Here is a 19,168-nt window from a genome sequence, read left to right on the forward strand (position 1 = left end):
TGACACTTTTGCACAGTACTGAGTATATAATGCAGTGGCCGGCCGGCACCCTGTCCTGTATATAGGTTGGTAAGCCCCCGACATCTTACCGCATGCAGAGAGCAGTCTCCATTGTGGCTTCTGGAAGGTGTCCTCTCTGGGGGTGTCTCCTTCCAGGGGCGCTCTTACACTGGAGAATCGAAGCAAGAGACACGCAGTTTGCCACAGGAAAGCGCCCTCATCAGCAAGAACAGGGAACAACGGGGGATCCTGAGAGGGGAACAGAGAAAGCGGCATATATCCCAGCGCCAGCAGGAACCTCACCGGGAGCGCGCAGGGAGAAAGCGCTCATTATTACCTGGGAAAGCTGCTGAAGAAGAAGGTGAAATGTCCAGTCATACAATCCTGAGCTCATGGGGGCGCTACAGAGCATCTAGAAAACAGAATTTCTCAGGTGAGTATGGAAGTGTCTGGAGGATACACAATGGTCACTTGCCAGTGTGGGGCTGCGGCAGAAGACGTTGCCCGTAACGCACAGGTCACCATTACCATTAGTGGTGGACTGAGACGTTTTACTGGCAAAGATGCAGCCATATCATGCAGGCCTCGCCATCCCATCGCCTTCCGTCCAGTTCATGTGTACAGAGCGGCCGCAGGTCCCCCCAACCCGTCCCCCTCCACTCAACACACGTGTACAGAGCCCCACAGGGCCACCCATCCTGTCCCTGTCCACTAAACACATGTGAATGAAGCCCCCGCTGCCGCTCAGAAGCCCCAGCAGCCCAGACCACTCCACTCACACGTGTACAGAGCCCCACAGCGCCACCCATCCTGTCCCTGTCCACTAAACACATGTGAATGAAGCCCCCGCTGCCGCTCAGAAGCCCCAGCAGCCCAGACCCTCCACTCACATGTGTACAGAGCCCCACAGGGCCACCCATCCTGTCCCTGTCCACTAAACACATGTGAATGAAGCCCCCGCTGCCGCTCAGAAGCCCCAGCAGCCCAGACCCCTCCACTCACACGTGTACAGAGCCCCACAGGGCCACCCATCCTGTCCCTGTCCACTAAACACATGTGAATGAAGCCCCCGCTGCCGCTCAGAAGCCCCAGCAGCCCAGACCCCTCCACACACACGTGTACAGAGCCCCACAGGGCCACCCATCCTGTCCCTGTCCACTAAACACATGTGAATGAAGCCACCGCTGCCGCTCAGAAGCCCCAGCAGCCCAGACCCCTCCACACACACGTGTACAGAGCCACACAGGGCCACCCCATCCTCTCCCTGTCCACTAAACACATGTGAATGAAGCCACCGCTGCCGCTCAGAAGCCCCAGCAGCCCAGACCCCTCCACTCACACGAGTACAGAGCCCCACAGGGCCACCCATCCTGTCCCTGTCCACTAAACACATGTGAATGAAGCCACCGCTGCCGCTCAGAAGCCCCAGCAGCCCAGACCCCTCCACTCACATGAGTACAGAGCCCCACAGGGCCACCCATCCTGTCCCTGTCCACTAAACACATGTGAATGAAGCCACCGCTGCTGCTCAGAAGCCCCAGCAACCCGGACCCCTCGACTCACACGTGTACAGAGCCCCACAGGGCCACCCATCCTGTCCCTGTCCACTAAACACATGTGAATGAAGCCACCGCTGCCGCTCAGAAGCCCCAGCAGCCCAGACCCCTCCACTCACACGTGTACAGAGACCCAAAGGGCCACCCATCCTGTCCCTGTCCACTAAACACATGTGAATGAAGCCACCGCTGCCGCTCAGAAGCCCCAGCAGCCCAGACCCCTCCACACACAAGTGTACAGAGCCCCACAGGGCCACCCATCCTGTCCCTGTCCACTAAACACATGTGAATGAAGCCACCGCTGCCGCTCAGAAGCCCCAGCAGCCCAGACCCCTCCACACACACGTGTACAGAGCCGCACAGGGCCACCCATCCTGTCCCTGTCCACTAAACACATGTGAATGAAGCCACCGCTGCCGCTCAGAAGCCCCAGCAACCCAGACACCTCGACTCACACGTGTACAGAAACCCACAGGGTCACTCATCCTGTCCCTGTCCACTAAACACATGTGAATGAAGCCCCCGCTGCCGCTCAGAAGCCCCAGCAGCCCAGACCCCTCCACTCACACGTGTACAGAGCCCCACAGCGCCACCCATCCTGTCCCTGTCCACTAAACACATGTGAATGAAGCCACCGCGGCAGCTCAGAAGCCCCAGCAGCCCAGACCCCTCCACTCACACGTGTACAGAGCCCCAAAGGGCCACCCATCCTGTCCCTGTCCACTAAACACATGTGAATGAAGCCACCGCTGCCGCTCAGAAGCCCCAGCAGCCCAGACCCCTCCACTCACACGTGTACAGAGCCCCACAGGGCCACCCATCCTGTCCCTGTCCACTAAACACATGTGAATGAAGCCACCGCTGCTGCTCAGAAGCCCCAGCAGCCCAGACCCCTCCACTCACACGAGTACAGAGCCCCAAAGGGCCACCCATCCTGTCCCTGTCCACTAAACACATGTGAATGAAGCCACCGCTGCCGCTCAGAAGCCCCAGCAGCCCAGACCCCTCCACTCACACGAGTACAGAGCCCCACAGGGCCACCCATCCTGTCCCTGTCCACTAAACACATGTGAATGAAGCCACCGCTGCCGCTCAGAAGCCCCAGCAGCCCAGACCCCTCCACTCACACGTGTACAGAGCCCCACAGCGCCACCCATCCTGTCCCTGTCCACTAAACACATGTGAATGAAGCCACCGCTGCCTCTCAGAAGCCCCAGCAGCCCAGACCCCTCCACTCACACGTGTACAGAGCCCCAAAGGGCCACCCCATCCTGTCCCTGTCCACTAAACACATGTGAATGAAGCCACCGCTGCCGCTCAGAAGCCCCAGCAGCCCAGACCCCTCCACTCACACGTGTACAGAGCCCCATAGGGCCACCCATCCTGTCCCTGTCCACTAAACACATGTGAATGAAGCCACCGCTGCTGCTCAGAAGCCCCAGCAGCCCAGACCCCTCCACACACACGTGTACAGAGCCCCACAGGGCCACCCATCCTGTCCCTGTCCACTAAACACATGTGAATGAAGCCCCCGCTGCTGCTCAGAAGCCCCAGCAGCCCAGACCCCTCCACTCACACGTGTACAGAGCCCCACAGCGCCACCCATCCTGTCCCTGTCCACTAAACACATGTGAATGAAGCCCCCGCTGCCGCTCAGAAGCCCCAGCAACCCAGACCCCTCCACTCACACGTGTACAGAGACCCACAGGGCCACCCATCCTGTCCCTCTCCACTAAACACATGTGAATGAAGCCACCGATGCCGCTCAGAAGCCCCAGCAGCCCAGACCCCTCCACTCACACGTGTACAGAGCCCCACAGGGCCACCCATCCTGTCCCTGTCCACTAAACACATGTGAATGAAGCCCCCGCTGCCGCTCAGAAGCCCCAGCAACCCAGACCCCTCCACTCACACGTGTACAGAGACCCACAGGGCCACCCATCCTGTCCCTCTCCACTAAACACGTGAATGAAGCCACCGATGCCGCTCAGAAGCCCCAGCAGCCCAGACCCCTCCACTTACACGTGTACAGAGACCCACAGGGCCACCCATCCTGTCCCTGTCCACTAAACACATGTGAATGAAGCCACCGCTGCCGCTCAGAAGCCCCAGCAGCCCAGACCCCTCCACTCACACGTGTACAGAGCCCCACAGGGCCACCCATCCTGTCCCTGTCCACTAAACACATGTGAATGAAGCCACCGCTGCCTCTCAGAAGCCCCAGCAGCCCAGACCCCTCCACTCACACGTGTACAGAGCCCCACAGGGCCACCCATCCTGTCCCTGTCCACTAAACACATATGAATGAAGCCCCCGCTGCCGCTCAGAAGCCCCAGCAACCCAGACCCCTCCACTCACACGTGTACAGAGACCCACAGGGCCACCTATCCTGTCCCTCTCCACTAAACACATGTGAATGAAGCCACCGATGCCGCTCAGAAGCCCCAGCAGCCCAGACCCCTCCACTCACACGTGTACAGAGACCCACAGGGCCACCCATCCTGTCCCTGTCCACTAAACACATGTGAATGAAGCCCCCGCTGCCGCTCAGAAGCCCCAGCAGCCCAGACCCCTCCACTCACATGTGTACAGAGCCCCACAGGGCCACCCATCCTGTCCCTGTCCACTAAACACATGTGCATGAAGCCACCGCTGCCGCACAGAAGCCCCAGCAGCCCAGACCCCTCCACTCACACGTGTACAGAGCCCCAAAGGGCCACCCATCCTGTCCCTGTGCACTAAACACATGTGAATGAAGCCACCGCTGCCGCACAGAAGCCCCAGCAGCCCAGACCCCTCCACTCTCACGTGTACAGAGCCCCAAAGGGCCACCCATCCTGTCCCTGTCCACTAAACACATGTGAATGAAGCCACCGCTGCCGCTCAGAAGCCCCAGCAGCCCAGACCCCTCCACTCACACGTGTACAGAGCCCCACAGGGCCACCCATCCTGTCCACTAAACACATGTGAATGAAGCCACCGCTGCCGCTCAGAAGCCCCAGCAGCCCAGACCCCTCCACACACACGTGTACAGAGCCCCACAGGGCCACCCATCCTGTCCCTGTCCACTAAACACATGTGAATGAAGCCACCGCTGCCGCTCAGAAGCCCCAGCAGCCCAGACCCCTCCACTCACACGTGTACAGAGCCCCAAAGGGCCACCCATCCTGTCCCTGTCCACTAAACACATGTGAATGAAGCCACCGCTGCCGCTCAGAAGCCCCAGCAGCCCAGACCCCTCCACTCACACGTGTACAGAGCCCCACAGGGCCACCCATCCTGTCCACTAAACACATGTGAATGAAGCCACCGCTGCCGCTCAGAAGCCCCAGCAGCCCAGATCCCTCCACACACACGTGTACAGAGCCCCACAGGGCCACCCATCCTGTCCCTGTCCACTAAACACATGTGAATGAAGCCACCGCTGCCGCTCAGAAGCCCCAGCAGCCCAGACCCCTCCACTCACACGTGTACAGAGCCCCACAGGGCCACCCATCCTGTCCCTGTCCACTAAACACATGTGAATGAAGCCACCGCTGCCGCTCAGAAGCCCCAGCAGCCCAGACCCCTCCACTCACACGAGTACAGAGCCCCACAGGGCCACCCCATCCTGTCCCTGTCCACTAAACACATGTGAATGAAGCCACCGCGGCTGCTCAGAAGCCCCAGCAGCCCAGACCCCTCCACTCACACGTGTACAGAGCCACACAGGGCCACCCATCCTGTCCCTCTCCACTAAACACATGTGAATGAAGCCACCGCTGCCGCTCAGAAGCCCCAGCAGCCCAGACCCCTCCACTCACATGTGTACAGAGCCCCACAGGGCCACCCATCCTGTCCCTCTCCACTAAACACATGTGAATGAAGCCACCGATGCCGCTCAGAAGCCCCAGCAACCCATACCCCTCCACTCACACGTGTACAGAGCCCCACAGGGCCACCCATCCTGTCCCTGTCCACTAAACACATGTGAATGAAGCCACCGCTGCCGCTCAGAAGCCCCAGCAGCCCAGACCCCTCCACTCACACGTGTACAGAGCCCCAAAGGGCCACCCATCCTGTCCCTGTCCACTAAACACATGTGAATGAAGCCACCGCTGCCGCTCAGAAGCCCCAGCAGCCCAGACCCCTCCACTCACACGTGTACAGAGCCGCACAGGGCCACCCATCCTGTCCCTGTCCACTAAACACATGTGAATGAAGCCACCGCGGCAGCTCAGAAGCCCCAGCAGCCCAGACCCCTCCACTCACACGTGTACAGAGCCCCACAGCGCCACCCATCCTGTTCCTGTCCACTAAACACATGTGAATGAAGCCACCGATGCCGCTCAGAAGCCCCAGCAACCCATACCCCTCCACTCACACGTGTACAGAGCCCCACAGGGCCACCCATCTTGTCCCTGTCCACTAAACACATGTGAATGAAGCCACCGCTGCCGCTCAGAAGCCCCAGCAGCCCAGACCCCTCCACTCACACGTGTACAGAGCCCCAAAGGGCCACCCCATCCTGTCCCTGTCCACTAAACACATGTGAATGAAGCCACCGCTGCCGCTCAGAAGCCCCAGCAGCCCAGACCCCTCCACTCTCACGTGTACAGAGCCCCACAGGGCCACCCATCCTGTCCCTGTCCACTAAACACATGCGAATGAAGCCACCGCTGCTGCTCAGAAGCCCCAGCAGCCCAGACCCCTCCACTCACACGTGTACAGAGCCCCACAGGGCCACCCATCCTGTCCCTGTCCACTAAACACATGTGAATGAAGCCACCGCTGCTGCTCAGAAGCCCCAGCAGCCCAGACCCCTCCACTCACACGTGTACAGAGCCCCACAGGGCCACCCATCCTGTCCCTGTCCACTAAACACATGTGAATGAAGCCCCCGCTGCCGCTCAGAAGCCCCAGCAACCCAGACCCCTCCACTCACACGTGTACAGAGACCCACAGGGCCACCCATCCTGTCCCTCTCCACTAAACACATGTGAATGAAGCCACCGATGCCGCTCAGAAGCCCCAGCAGCCCAGACCCCTCCACTCACACGTGTACAGAGCCCCACAGGGCCACCCATCCTGTCCCTGTCCACTAAACACATGTGAATGAAGCCACCGCTGCTGCTCAGAAGCCCCAGCAGCCCAGACCCCTCCACTGACACGTGTACAGAGCCCCAAAGGGCCACCCATCCTGTCCCTGTCCACTAAACACATGTGAATGAAGCCACCGCTGCTGCTCAGAAGCCCCAGCAGCCCAGACCCCTCCACTCACACGTGTACAGAGCCCCACAGCGCCACCCATCCTGTCCCTGTCCACTAAACACATGTGAATGAAGCCCCCGCTGCCGCTCAGAAGCCCCAGCAACCCAGACCCCTCCACTCACACGTGTACAGAGACCCACAGGGCCACCCCATCCTGTCCCTCTTCACTAAACACATGTGAATGAAGCCACCGATGCCGCTCAGAAGCCCCAGCAGCCCAGACCCCTCCACTCACACGTGTACAGAGACCCACAGGGCCACCCATCCTGTCCCTGTCCATTAAACACATGTGAATGAAGCCACCGCTGCCGCACAGAAGCCCCAGCAGCCCAGACCCCTCCACTCACACGTGTACAGAGCCCCAAAGGGCCACCCATCCTGTCCCTGTCCACTAAACACATGTGAATGAAGCCACCGCGGCCGCTCAGAAGCCCCAGCAGCCCAGACCCCTCCACACACACGTGTACAGAGCCCCACAGGGCCACCCATCCTGTCCCTGTCCACTAAACACATGTGAATGAAGCCACCGCTGCTGCTCAGAAGCCCCAGCAGCCCAGACCCCTCCACTCTCACGTGTACAGAGCCCCACAGGGCCACCCATCCTGTCCCTGTCCACTAAACACATGCGAATGAAGCCACCGCTGCTGCTCAGAAGCCCCAGCAGCCCAGACCCCTCCACTGACACGTGTACAGAGCCCCAAAGGGCCACCCATCCTGTCCCTGTCCACTAAACACATGTGAATGAAGCCACCGATGCCGCTCAGAAGCCCCAGCAGCCCAGACCCCTCCACACACACGAGTACAGAGCCCCACAGGGCCACCCATCCTGTCCCTGTCCACTAAACACATGTGAATGAAGCCACCGCTGCCGCTCAGAAGACCCAGCAGCCCAGACCCCTCCACTCACACGAGTACAGAGCCCCACAGGGCCACCCCATCCTGTCCCTGTCCACTAAACACATGTGAATGAAGCCACCGCTGCCGCTCAGAAGCCCCAGCAGCCCAGACCCCTCCACACACACGTGTACAGAGCCCCACAGGGCCACCCATCCTGTCCCTGTCCACTAAACACATGTGAATGAAGCCACCGCTGCCGCTCAGAAGCTCCAGCAGCCCAGACCCCTCCACACACACGTGTACAGAGCCCCACAGGGCCACCCATCCTGTCCCTGTCCACTAAACACATGTGAATGAAGCCACCGCGGCCGCTCAGAAGCCCCAGCAGCCCAGACCCCTCCACACACACGTGTACAGAGCCCCACAGGGCCACCCATCCTGTCCCTGTCCACTAAACACATGTGAATGAAGCCACCGCTGCTGCTCAGAAGCCCCAGCAGCCCAGACCCCTCCACTCACACGTGTACAGAGCCACACAGGGCCACCCATCCTGTCCCTCTCCACTAAACACATGTGAATGAAGCCACCGCTGCTGCTCAGAAGCCCCAGCAGCCCCGACCCCTCCACTCACACGTGTACACAGCCCCACAGGGCCACCCATCCTGTCCCTGTCCACTAAACACATGTGAATGAAGCCACCGATGCCGCTCAGAAGCCCCAGCAGCCCAGACCCCTCCACACACACGTGTACAGAGCCCCACAGGGCCACCCATCCTGTCCCTGTCCACTAAACACATGTGAATGAAGCCACCGCTGCCGCTCAGAAGACCCAGCAGCCCAGACCCCTCCACTCACACGAGTACAGAGCCCCACAGGGCCACCCCATCCTGTCCCTGTCCACTAAACACATGTGAATGAAGCCACCGCTGCCGCTCAGAAGCCCCAGCAGCCCAGACCCCTCAACTCACACGTGTACAGAGACACACAGGGCCACCCATCCTGTCCCTGTCCACTAAACACATGTGAATGAAGCCACCGCTGCCGCTCAGAAGCTCCAGCAGCCCAGACCCCTCCACTCACACGTGTACAGAGCCCCACAGGGCCACCCATCCTGTCCCTGTCCACTAAACACATGTGAATGAAGCCACCGCTGCCGCTCAGAAGCCCCAGCAGCCCATACCCCTCCACTCACACGTGTACAGAGCCCCACAGGGCCACCCATCCTGTCCCTGTCCACTAAACACATGTGAATGAAGCCACCGCTGCCGCTCAGAAGCCCCAGCAGCCCAGACCCCTCCAGTCACACGTGTACAGAGCCCCACAGGGCCACCCATCCTGTCCCTGTGCACTAAACACATGTGAATGAAGCCACCGCTGCCGCTCAGAAGCCCCAGCAGCCCAGACCCCTCCACTCACACGTGTACAGAGCCCCAAAGGGCCACCCATCCTGTCCCTGTCCACTAAACACATGTGCATGAAGCCACCGCTGCCGCTCAGAAGCCCCAGCAGCCCAGACCCCTCCACTCACAAGTGTACAGAGCCCCAAAGGGCCACCCCATCCTGTCCCTGTCCACTAAACACATGTGCAAGAAGCCACCGCTGCCGCTCAGAAGCCCCAGCAACCCAGACCCCTCCACTCACACGTGTACAGAGCCCCAAAGGGCCACCCCATCCTGTCCCTGTCCACTAAACACATGTGCATGAAGCCACCGCTGCCGCTCAGAAGCCCCAGCAGCCCAGACCCCTCCACTCACACGTGTACAGAGCCCCAAAGGGCCACCCCATCCTGTCCCTGTCCACTAAACACATGTGAATGAAGCCACCGCTGCCGCTCAGAAGCCCCAGCAGCCCAGACCCCTCCACTCAAAAGTGTACAGAGCCCCAAAGGGCCACCCCATCCTGTCCCTGTCCACTAAACACATGTGCATGAAGCCACCGCTGCCGCTCAGAAGCCCCAGCAGCCCAGACCCCTCCACTCACACGTGTACAGAGCCCCAAAGGGCCACCCCATCCTGTCCCTGTCCACTAAACACATGTGCATGAAGCCACCGCTGCCGCTCAGAAGCCCCAGCAACCCAGACCCCTCCACTCACACGTGTACAGAGACCCACAGGGCCACCCATCCTGTCCCTGTCCACTAAACACATGTGAATGAAGCCACCGCTGCTGCTCAGAAGCCCCAGCAGCCCAGACCCCTCCACTCACACGTGTACAGAGCCCCACAGGGCCACCCATCCTGTCCCTGTCCACTAAACAAGTGAATGAAGCCACCGCTGCCGCTCAGAAGCCCCAGCAGCCCAGACCCCTCCACTCACACGTGTACAGAGCCCGAAAGGGCCACCCATCCTGTCCCTGTCCACTAAACACATGTGAATGAAGCCTCCGCTGCTGCTCAGAAGCCCCAGCAGCCCAGACCCCTCCACTCACACGTGTACAGAGCCCCACAGCGCCACCCATCCTGTCCCTGTCCACTAAACACATATGAATGAAGCCCCCGATGCCGCTCAGAAGCCCCAGCAACCCAGACCCATCCACTCACACGTGTACAGAGACCCACAGGGCCACCCATCCTGTCCCTATCCACTAAACACATGTGAATGAAGCCACCGATGCCGCTCAGAAGCCCCAGCAGCCCAGACCCCTCCACTCACACGTGTACAGAGACCCACAGGGCCACCCATCCTGTCCCTGTCCACTAAACACATGTGAATGAAGCCCCCGCTGCCGCTCAGAAGCCCCAGCAGCCCAGACCCCTCCACTCACATGTGTACAGAGCCCCACAGGGCCACCCATCCTGTCCCTGTCCACTAAACACATGTGAATGAAGCCACCGATGCCGCTCAGAAGCCCCAGCAGCCCAGACCCCTCCACTCACACGTGTACAGAGCCCCACAGGGCCACCCATCCTGTCCCTGTCCACTAAACACATGTGAATGAAGCCACCGCTGCCGCTCAGAAGCCCCAGCAGCCCAGACCCCTCCACTCACACGAGTACAGAGCCCCACAGGGCCACCCATCCTGTCCCTATCCACTAAACACATGTGCATGAAGCCACCGCTGCCGCACAGAAGCCCCAGCAGCCCAGACCCCTCCACTCACACGTGTACAGAGCCCCAAAGGGCCACCCATCCTGTCCCTGTCCACTAAACACATGTGAATGAAGCCACCGCTGCCGCACAGAAGCCCCAGCAGCCCAGACCCCTCCACTCACACGTGTACAGAGCCCCACAGGGCCACCCATCCTGTCCACTAAACACATGTGAATGAAGCCACCGCTGCCGCTCAGAAGCCCCAGCAGCCCAGACCCCTCCACACACACGTGTACAGAGACCCACAGGGCCACCCCATCCTGTCCCTGTCCACTAAACACATGTGAATGAAGCCACCGCTGCCGCTCAGAAGCCCCAGCAGCCCAGACCCCTCCACTCACACGAGTACAGAGCCCCACAGCGCCACCCATCCAGTCCCTGTCCACTAAACACATGTGAATGAAGCCACCGCGGCCGCTCAGAAGCCCCAGCAGCCCAGACCCCTCCACTCACACGTGTACAGAGCCCCACAGGGCCACCCATCCTGTCCACTAAACACATGTGAATGAAGCCACCGCTGCCGCTCAGAAGCCCCAGCAGCCCAGACCCCTCCACACACACGTGTACAGAGCCCCACAGGGCCACCCATCCTGTCCCTGTCCACTAAACACATGTGAATGAAGCCACCGCTGCCGCTCAGAAGCCCCAGCAGCCCAGACCCCTCCACTCACACGAGTACAGAGCCCCACAGGGCCACCCCATCCTGTCCCTGTCCACTAAACACATGTGAATGAAGCCACCGCTGCCGCTCAGAAGCCCCAGCAGCCCAGACCCCTCCACTCACACGTGTACAGAGCCCCATAGGGCCACCCATCCTGTCCCTCTCCACTAAACACATGTGAATGAAGCCACCGATGCCGCTCAGAAGCCCCAGCAGCCCAGACCCCTCCACACACACGTGTACAGAGCCCCACAGGGCCACCGATCCTCTCCCTGTCCACTAAACACATGTGAATGAAGCCACCGCTGCCGCTCAGAAGCCCCAGCAGCCCAGACCCCTCCACACACACGTGTACAGAGACCCACAGGGCCACCCCATCCTGTCCCTGTCCACTAAACACATGTGAATGAAGCCACCGCTGCCGCTCAGAAGCCCCAGCAGCCCAGACCCCTCCACTCACACGAGTACAGAGCCCCACAGCGCCACCCATCCTGTCCCTGTCCACTAAACACATGTGAATGAAGCCACCGCGGCCGCTCAGAAGCCCCAGCAGCCCAGACCCCTCCACTCACACGTGTACAGAGCCCCACAGGGCCACCCATCCTGTCCACTAAACACATGTGAATGAAGCCACCGCTGCCGCTCAGAAGCCCCAGCAGCCCAGACCCCTCCACACACACGTGTACAGAGCCCCACAGGGCCACCCATCCTGTCCCTGTCCACTAAACACATGTGAATGAAGCCACCGCTGCCGCTCAGAAGCCCCAGCAGCCCAGACCCCTCCACTCACACGAGTACAGAGCCCCACAGGGCCACCCCATCCTGTCCCTGTCCACTAAACACATGTGAATGAAGCCAACGCTGCCGCTCAGAAGCCCCAGCAGCCCAGACCCCTCCACTCACACGTGTACAGAGCCCCATAGGGCCACCCATCCTGTCCCTCTCCACTAAACACATGTGAATGAAGCCACCGCTGCCGCTCAGTAGCCCCAGCAGCCCAGACCCCTCCACTCACACGTGTACAGAGCCCCAAAGGGCCACCCATCCTGTCCCTGTCCACTAAACATATGTGAATGAAGCCACCGCTGCCGCTCAGAAGCCCCAGCAGCCCAGACCCCTCCACTCACACGTGTACAGAGACCCACAGGGCCACCCATCCTGTCCCTGTCCACTAAACACATGTGAATGAAGCCACCGCTGCTGCTCAGAAGCCCCAGCAGCCCAGACCCCTCCACTCACACGTGTACAGAGCCCCACAGGGCCACCCATCCTGTCCCTGTCCACTAAACACATGTGAATGAAGCCACCGCTGCCGCTCAGAAGCCCCAGCAGCCCAGACCCCTCCACTCACACGTGTACAGAGCCCCACAGCGCCACCCATCCTGTCCCTGTCCACTAAACACATGTGAATGAAGCCCCCGCTGCCGCTCAGAAGCCCCAGTAACCCAGACCCCTCCACTCACACGTGTACAGAGACCCACAGGGCCACCCATCCTGTCCCTCTCCACTAAACACATGTGAATGAAGCCACCGATGCCGCTCAGAAGCCCCAGCAGCCCAGACCCCTCCACTCACACGTGTACAGAGACCCACAGGGCCACCCATCCTGTCCCTGTCCACTAAACACATGTGAATGAAGCCACCGCTGCCGCTCAGAAGCCCCAGCAGCCCAGACCCCTCCACTCACACGTGTACAGAGCCCCACAGGGCCACCCCATCCTGTCCCTGTCCACTAAACACATGTGAATGAAGCCACCGCTGCCGCTCAGAAGCCCCAGCAGCCCAGACCCCTCCACTCACACGTCTACAGAGCCCCACAGGGCCACCCCATCCTGTCCCTGTCCACTAAACACATGTGAATGAAGCCACCGCTGCTGCTAAGAAGCCCCAGCAGCCCAGACCCCTCCACTTACACGTGTACAGAGCCCCACAGGGCCACCCATCCTGTCCCTGTCCACTAAACACATGTGAATGAAGCCACCGCTGCTGCTCAGAAGCCCCAGCAGCCCAGACCCCTCCACTCACACGTGTACAGAGCCCCACAGCGCCACCCATCCTGTCCCTGTCCACTAAACACATGTGAATGAAGCCCCCGCTGCCGCTCAGAAGCCCCAGCAACCCAGACCCCTCCACTCACACGTGTACAGAGACCCACAGGGCCACCCATCCTGTCCCTTTCCACTAAACACATGTGAATGAAGCCACCGATGCCGCTCAGAAGCCCCAGCAGCCCAGACCCCTCCACTCACACGTATACAGAGACCCACAGGGCCACCCATCCTGTCCCTGTCCACTAAACTCATGTGCATGCAGCCACCGCTGCCGCTCAGAAGCTCCAGCAGCCCAGACCCCTCCACTCACACGTGTACAGAGCCCCACAGCGCCACCCATCCTGTCCCTGTCCACTAAACACATGTGAATGAAGCCCCCGCTGCCGCTCAGAAGCCCCAGCAACCCAGACCCCTCCACTCACACTTATACAGAGACCCACAGGGCCACCCATCCTGTCCCTCTCCACTAAACACATGTGAATGAAGCCACCGCTGCCGCTCAGAAGCCCCAGCGGCCCAGACCCCTCCACTCACACGTGTACAGAGCCCCACAGGGCCACCCATCCTGTCCCTGTCCACTAAACACATGTGAATGAAGCCACCGCTGCCGCTCAGAAGCCCCAGCAGCCCAGACCCCTCCACTCACACGTGTACAGAGCCCCAAAGGGCCACCCATCCTGTCCCTGTCCACTAAACACATGTGAATGAAGCCACCGCTGCTGCTCAGAAGCCCCAGCAGCCCAGACCCCTCCACTCACACGTGTACAGAGCCCCAAAGGGCCACCCATCCTGTCCCTGTCCACTAAACACATGTGAATGAAGCCACCGCTGCTGCTCAGAAGCCCCAGCAGCCCAGACCCCTCCACTCACACGTGTACAGAGCCCCAAAGGGCCACCCATCCTGTCCCTGTCCACTAAACACATGTGAATGAAGCCACCGCTGCTGCTCAGAAGCCCCAGCAGCCCAGACCCCTCCACTCACACGTGTACAGAGCCCCACAGCGCCACCCATCCTGTCCCTGTCCACTAAACACATATGAATGAAGCCCCCGCTGCCGCTCAGAAGCCCCAGCAACCCAGACCCCTCCACTCACACGTATACAGAGACCCACAGGGCCACCCATCCTGTCCCTGTCCACTAAACACATGTGCATGCAGCCACCGCTGCCGCTCAGAAGCTCCAGCAGCCCAGACCCCTCCACTCACACGTGTACAGAGCCCCACAGCGCCACCCATCCTGTCCCTGTCCACTAAACACATGTGAATGAAGCCCCCGCTGCCGCTCAGAAGCCCCAGCAACCCAGACCCCTCCACTCACACTTATACAGAGACCCACAGGGCCACCCATCCTGTCCCTGTCCACTAAACACATGTGAATGAAGCCACCGCTGCTGCTCAGAAGCCCCAGCAGCCCAGACCCCTCCACTCACACGTGTACAGAGCCCCACAGGGCCACCCATCCTGTCCCTGTCCACTAAACACATGCGAATGAAGCCACCGCTGCCGCTCAGAAGCCCCAGCAGCCCAGACCCCTCCACTCACACGTGTACAGAGACCCACAGGGCCACCCATCCTGTCCCTGTCCACTAAACACATGTGAATGAAGCCACCGCTGCCGCTCAGAAGCCCCAGCAACCCAGACCCCTCCACTCACACGTGTACAGAGACCCACAGGGCCACCCATCCTGTCCCTTTCCACTAAACACATGTGAATGAAGCCACCGATGCCGCTCAGAAGCCCCAGCAGCCCAGACCCCTCCACTCACACGTGTACAGAGACCCACAGAGCCACCCATCCTGTCCCTGTCCACTAAACACATGTGCATGAAGCCACCGCTGCCGCTCAGAAGCCCCAGCAGCCCAGACCCCTCCACTCACACGTGTACAGAGACCCAAAGGGCCACCCCATCCTGTCCCTGTCCACTAAACACATGTGAATGAAGCCACCGCTGCCGCTCAGAAGCCCCAGCAACCCAGACCCCTCCACTCCCAAGTGTACAGAGCCCCAAAGGGCCACCCATCCTGTCCCTGTCCACTAAACACATGTGAATGAAGCCACCGCTGCCGCTCAGAAGCCCCAGCAACCCAGACCCCTCCACTCACACGTGTACAGAGACCCACAGGGCCACCCATCCTGTCCCTCTCCACTAAACACATGTGAATGAAGCCACCGATGCCGCTCAGAAGCCCCAGCAGCCCAGACCCCTCCACTCACACGTGTACAGAGACCCACAGGGCCACCCATCCTGTCCCTGTCCACTAAACACATGTGAATGAAGCCACCGCTGCCGCTCAGAAGCCCCAGCAGCCCAGACCCCTCCACTCACACGTGTACAGAGACCCACAGGGCCACCCATCCTGTCCCTGTCCACTAAACACATGTGAATGAAGCCACCGCTGAAGCTCAGAAGCCCCAGCAGCCCAGACCCCTCCACTCACACGTGTACAGAGCACCAAAGGGCCACCCCATCCTGTCCCTGTCCACTAAACACATGTGAATGAATCCCCCGCTGCCGCTCAGAAGCCCTAGCAGCCCATACCGCTCCACCCACAAGTGTACAGAGACCCAAAGGGCCACCCCATCCTGTCCCTGTCCACTAAACACATGAGCATGAAGCCACCGCTGCCGCTCAGAAGCTCCAGCAGCCCAGACCCCTCCACTCACACATGTACAGAGCCCCACAGGGCCACCCATCCTGTCCCTGTCCACTAAACACATGTGAATGAAGCCACCGCTGCCGCTCAGAAGCCCCAGCAGCCCAGACCCCTCCACTCACACGTGTACAGAGACCCACAGGGCCACCCATCCTGTCCCTGTCCACTAAACACATGTGAATGAAGCCACCGCTGCCGCTCAGAAGCCCCAGCAGCCCAGACCCTCCACTCACACGAGTACAGAGCCCCACAGGGCCACCCCATCCTGTCCCTGTCCACTAAACACATGTGAATGAAGCCACCGCTGCCGCTCAGAAGCCCCAGCAGCCCAGACCCCTCCACTCACACGTGTACAGAGCCCCACAGGGCCATCCATCCTGTTCCTGTCCACTAAACACATGTGCATGAAGCCACAGCTGCTGCTCAGAAGCCCCAGCAGCCCAGACCTCTCCACTCACACGTGTACAGAGACCCACAGGGCCACCCATCCTGTCCTTGTCCACTAAACACATGTGAATGAAGCCCCCGCTGCCGCTCAGAAGCCCCAGGAGCCCAGACCCCTCCACTCACATGTGTACAGAGCCCCACAGGGCCACCCATCCTGTCCCTGTCCACTAAACACATGTGAATGAAGCCACCGCTGCCGCTCAGAAGCCCCAGCAGCCCAGACCCCTCCACTCACACGTGTTCAGAGACCCACAGGGCCACCCATCCTGTCCCTGTCCACTAAACACATGTGAATGAAGCCCCCGCTGCCGCTCAGAAGCCCCAGCAGCCCAGACCCCTCCACTCACACGTGTACAGAGCCCCAAAAGGGCCACCCATCCTGTCCCTGTCCACTAAACACATGTGCATGAAGCCACCGCTGCCGCTCAGAAGCCCCAGCAGCCCAGACCCCTCCACTCACACGTGTACAGAGCCCCACAGAGCCACCCATCCTGTCCCTGTCCACTAAACACATGTGAATGAAGCCACCGCGGGCGCTCAGAAGCCCCAGCAGCCCAGACCCCTCCACTCACACGTGTACAGAGCCCCACAGGGCCACCCATCCTGTCCCTGTCCACTAAACACATGTGAATGAAGCCACCGCTGCCGCTCAGAAGCCCCAGCAGCCCATACCCCTCCACTCACACGAGTACAGAGACCCACAGGGCTACCCATCCTGTCCCTGTCCACTAAACACATGTGAATGAAGCCACCGCTGCCGCTCAGAAGCCCCAGCAGCCCAGACGCCTCCACTCACACGTGTACAGAGCCCCACAGGGCCACCCATCCTGTCCCTGTCCACTAAACACATGTGAATGAAGCCACCGCTGCCGCTCAGAAGCCCCAGCAGCCCATACCCCTCCACTCACACGTGTACAGAGCCCCACAGGGCCATCCATCCTGTTCCTGTCCACTAAACACATGTGCATGAAGCCACAGCTGCTGCTCAGAAGCCCCAGCAGCCCAGACCTCTCCACTCACACGTGTACAGAGACCCACAGGGCCACCCATCCTGTCCTTGTCCACTAAACACATGTGAATGAAGCCCCCGCTGCCGCTCAGAAGCCCCAGGAGCCCAGACCCCTCCACTCACATGTGTACAGAGCCCCACAGGGCCACCCATCCTGTCCCTGTCCACTAAACACATGTGAATGAAGCCACCGCTGCCGCTCAGAAGCCCCAGCAGCCCAGACCCCTCCACTCACACGTGTTCAGAGACCCACAGGGCCACCCATCCTGTCCCTGTCCACTAAACACATGTGAATGAAGCCCCCGCTGCCGCTCAGAAGCCCCAGCAGCCCAGACCCCTCCACTCACACGTGTACAGAGCCCCAAAAGGGCCACCCATCCTGTCCCTGTCCACTAAACACATGTGCATGAAGCCACCGCTGCCGCTCAGAAGCCCCAGCAGCCCAGACCCCTCCACTCACACGAGTACAGAGACCCACAGGGCTACCCATCCTGTCCCTGTCCACTAAACACATGTGAATGAAGCCACCGCTGCCGCTCAGAAGCCCCAGCAGCCCAGACTCCTCCACCCACACGTGTACAGAGCCCCACAGGGCCACCCATCCTGTCCCTGTCCACTAAACACATGTGAATGAAGCCACCGCTGCCGCTCAGAAGCCCCAGCAGCCCATACCCCTCCACTCACACGTGTACAGAGCCCCACAGGGCCACCCCATCCTGTCCCTGTCCACTAAACACATGTGAATGAAGCCACCGCTGCCGCTCAGAAGCCCCAGCAGCCCAGACCCCTCCACTCACACGTGTACAGAGCCCCACAGGGCCACCCCATCCTGTCCCTGTCCACTAAACACATGTGAATGAAGCCACCGCTGCCGCTCAGAAGCCCCAGCAACCCAGACCCCTCCACTCACACGTGTACAGAGACCCACAGGGCCACCCATCCTGTCCCTCTCCACTAAACACATGTGAATGAAGCCACCGATGCCGCTCAGAAGCCCCAGCAGCCCAGACCCCTCCACTCACACGTGTACAGAGACCCACAGGGCCACCCATCCTGTACCTGTCCACTAAACACATGTGAATGAAGCCACCGCTGCCGCTCAGAAGCCCCAGCAGCCCAGACCCCTCCACTCACACGTGTACAGAGCCCCACAGGGCCACCCATCCTGTCCCTGTCCACTAAACACATGTGAATGAAGCCACCGCTGAAGCTCAGAAGCCCCAGCAGCCCAGACCCCTCCACTCACACGTGTACAGAGCACCAAAGGGCCACCCCATCCTGTCCCTGTCCACTAAACACATGTGAATGAATCCCCCGCTGCCGCTCAGAAGCCCTAGCAGCCCATACCGCTCCACTCACACGTGTACAGAGACCCAAAGGGCCACCCCATCCTGTCCCTGTCCACTAAACACATGAGCATGAAGCCACCGCTGCCGCTCAGAAGCTCCAGCAGCCCAGACCCCTCCACTCACACGAGTACAGAGCCCCACAGGGCCACCCCATCCTGTCCCTGTCCACTAAACACATGTGAATGAAGCCACCGCTGCCGCTCAGAAGCCCCAGCAGCCCAGACCCCTCCACTCACACGTGTACAGAGACCCACAGGGCCACCC

The 19,168-nt window shown here is 60.5% G+C and overlaps 1 protein-coding gene across 1 annotated transcript in view; it reads right to left on the bottom strand.

Annotated features, from left to right (window-relative positions):
- Nucleotides 1–19,168, bottom strand: part of STK36 (serine/threonine kinase 36) — a 216,797-nt gene that overhangs the window by 10,970 nt on the left and 186,659 nt on the right. Inside the window, exons 21-22 of the mRNA XM_073649070.1 lie at nt 338–412; nt 90–249 (exon numbers count right to left, since the gene is read on the bottom strand). Of these exons, the coding sequence (XP_073505171.1) occupies nt 90–249; nt 338–412 (235 nt within the window). The remainder of the gene's footprint in view (nt 1–89; nt 250–337; nt 413–19,168) is intronic.

This window comes from Phyllobates terribilis, unplaced genomic scaffold (assembly GCF_046119375.1).
Source record: "Phyllobates terribilis strain yellow unplaced genomic scaffold, ASM4611937v1 Scaffold_9__5_contigs__length_417890890, whole genome shotgun sequence".
Taxonomy (NCBI): domain Eukaryota; kingdom Metazoa; phylum Chordata; class Amphibia; order Anura; family Dendrobatidae; genus Phyllobates; species Phyllobates terribilis.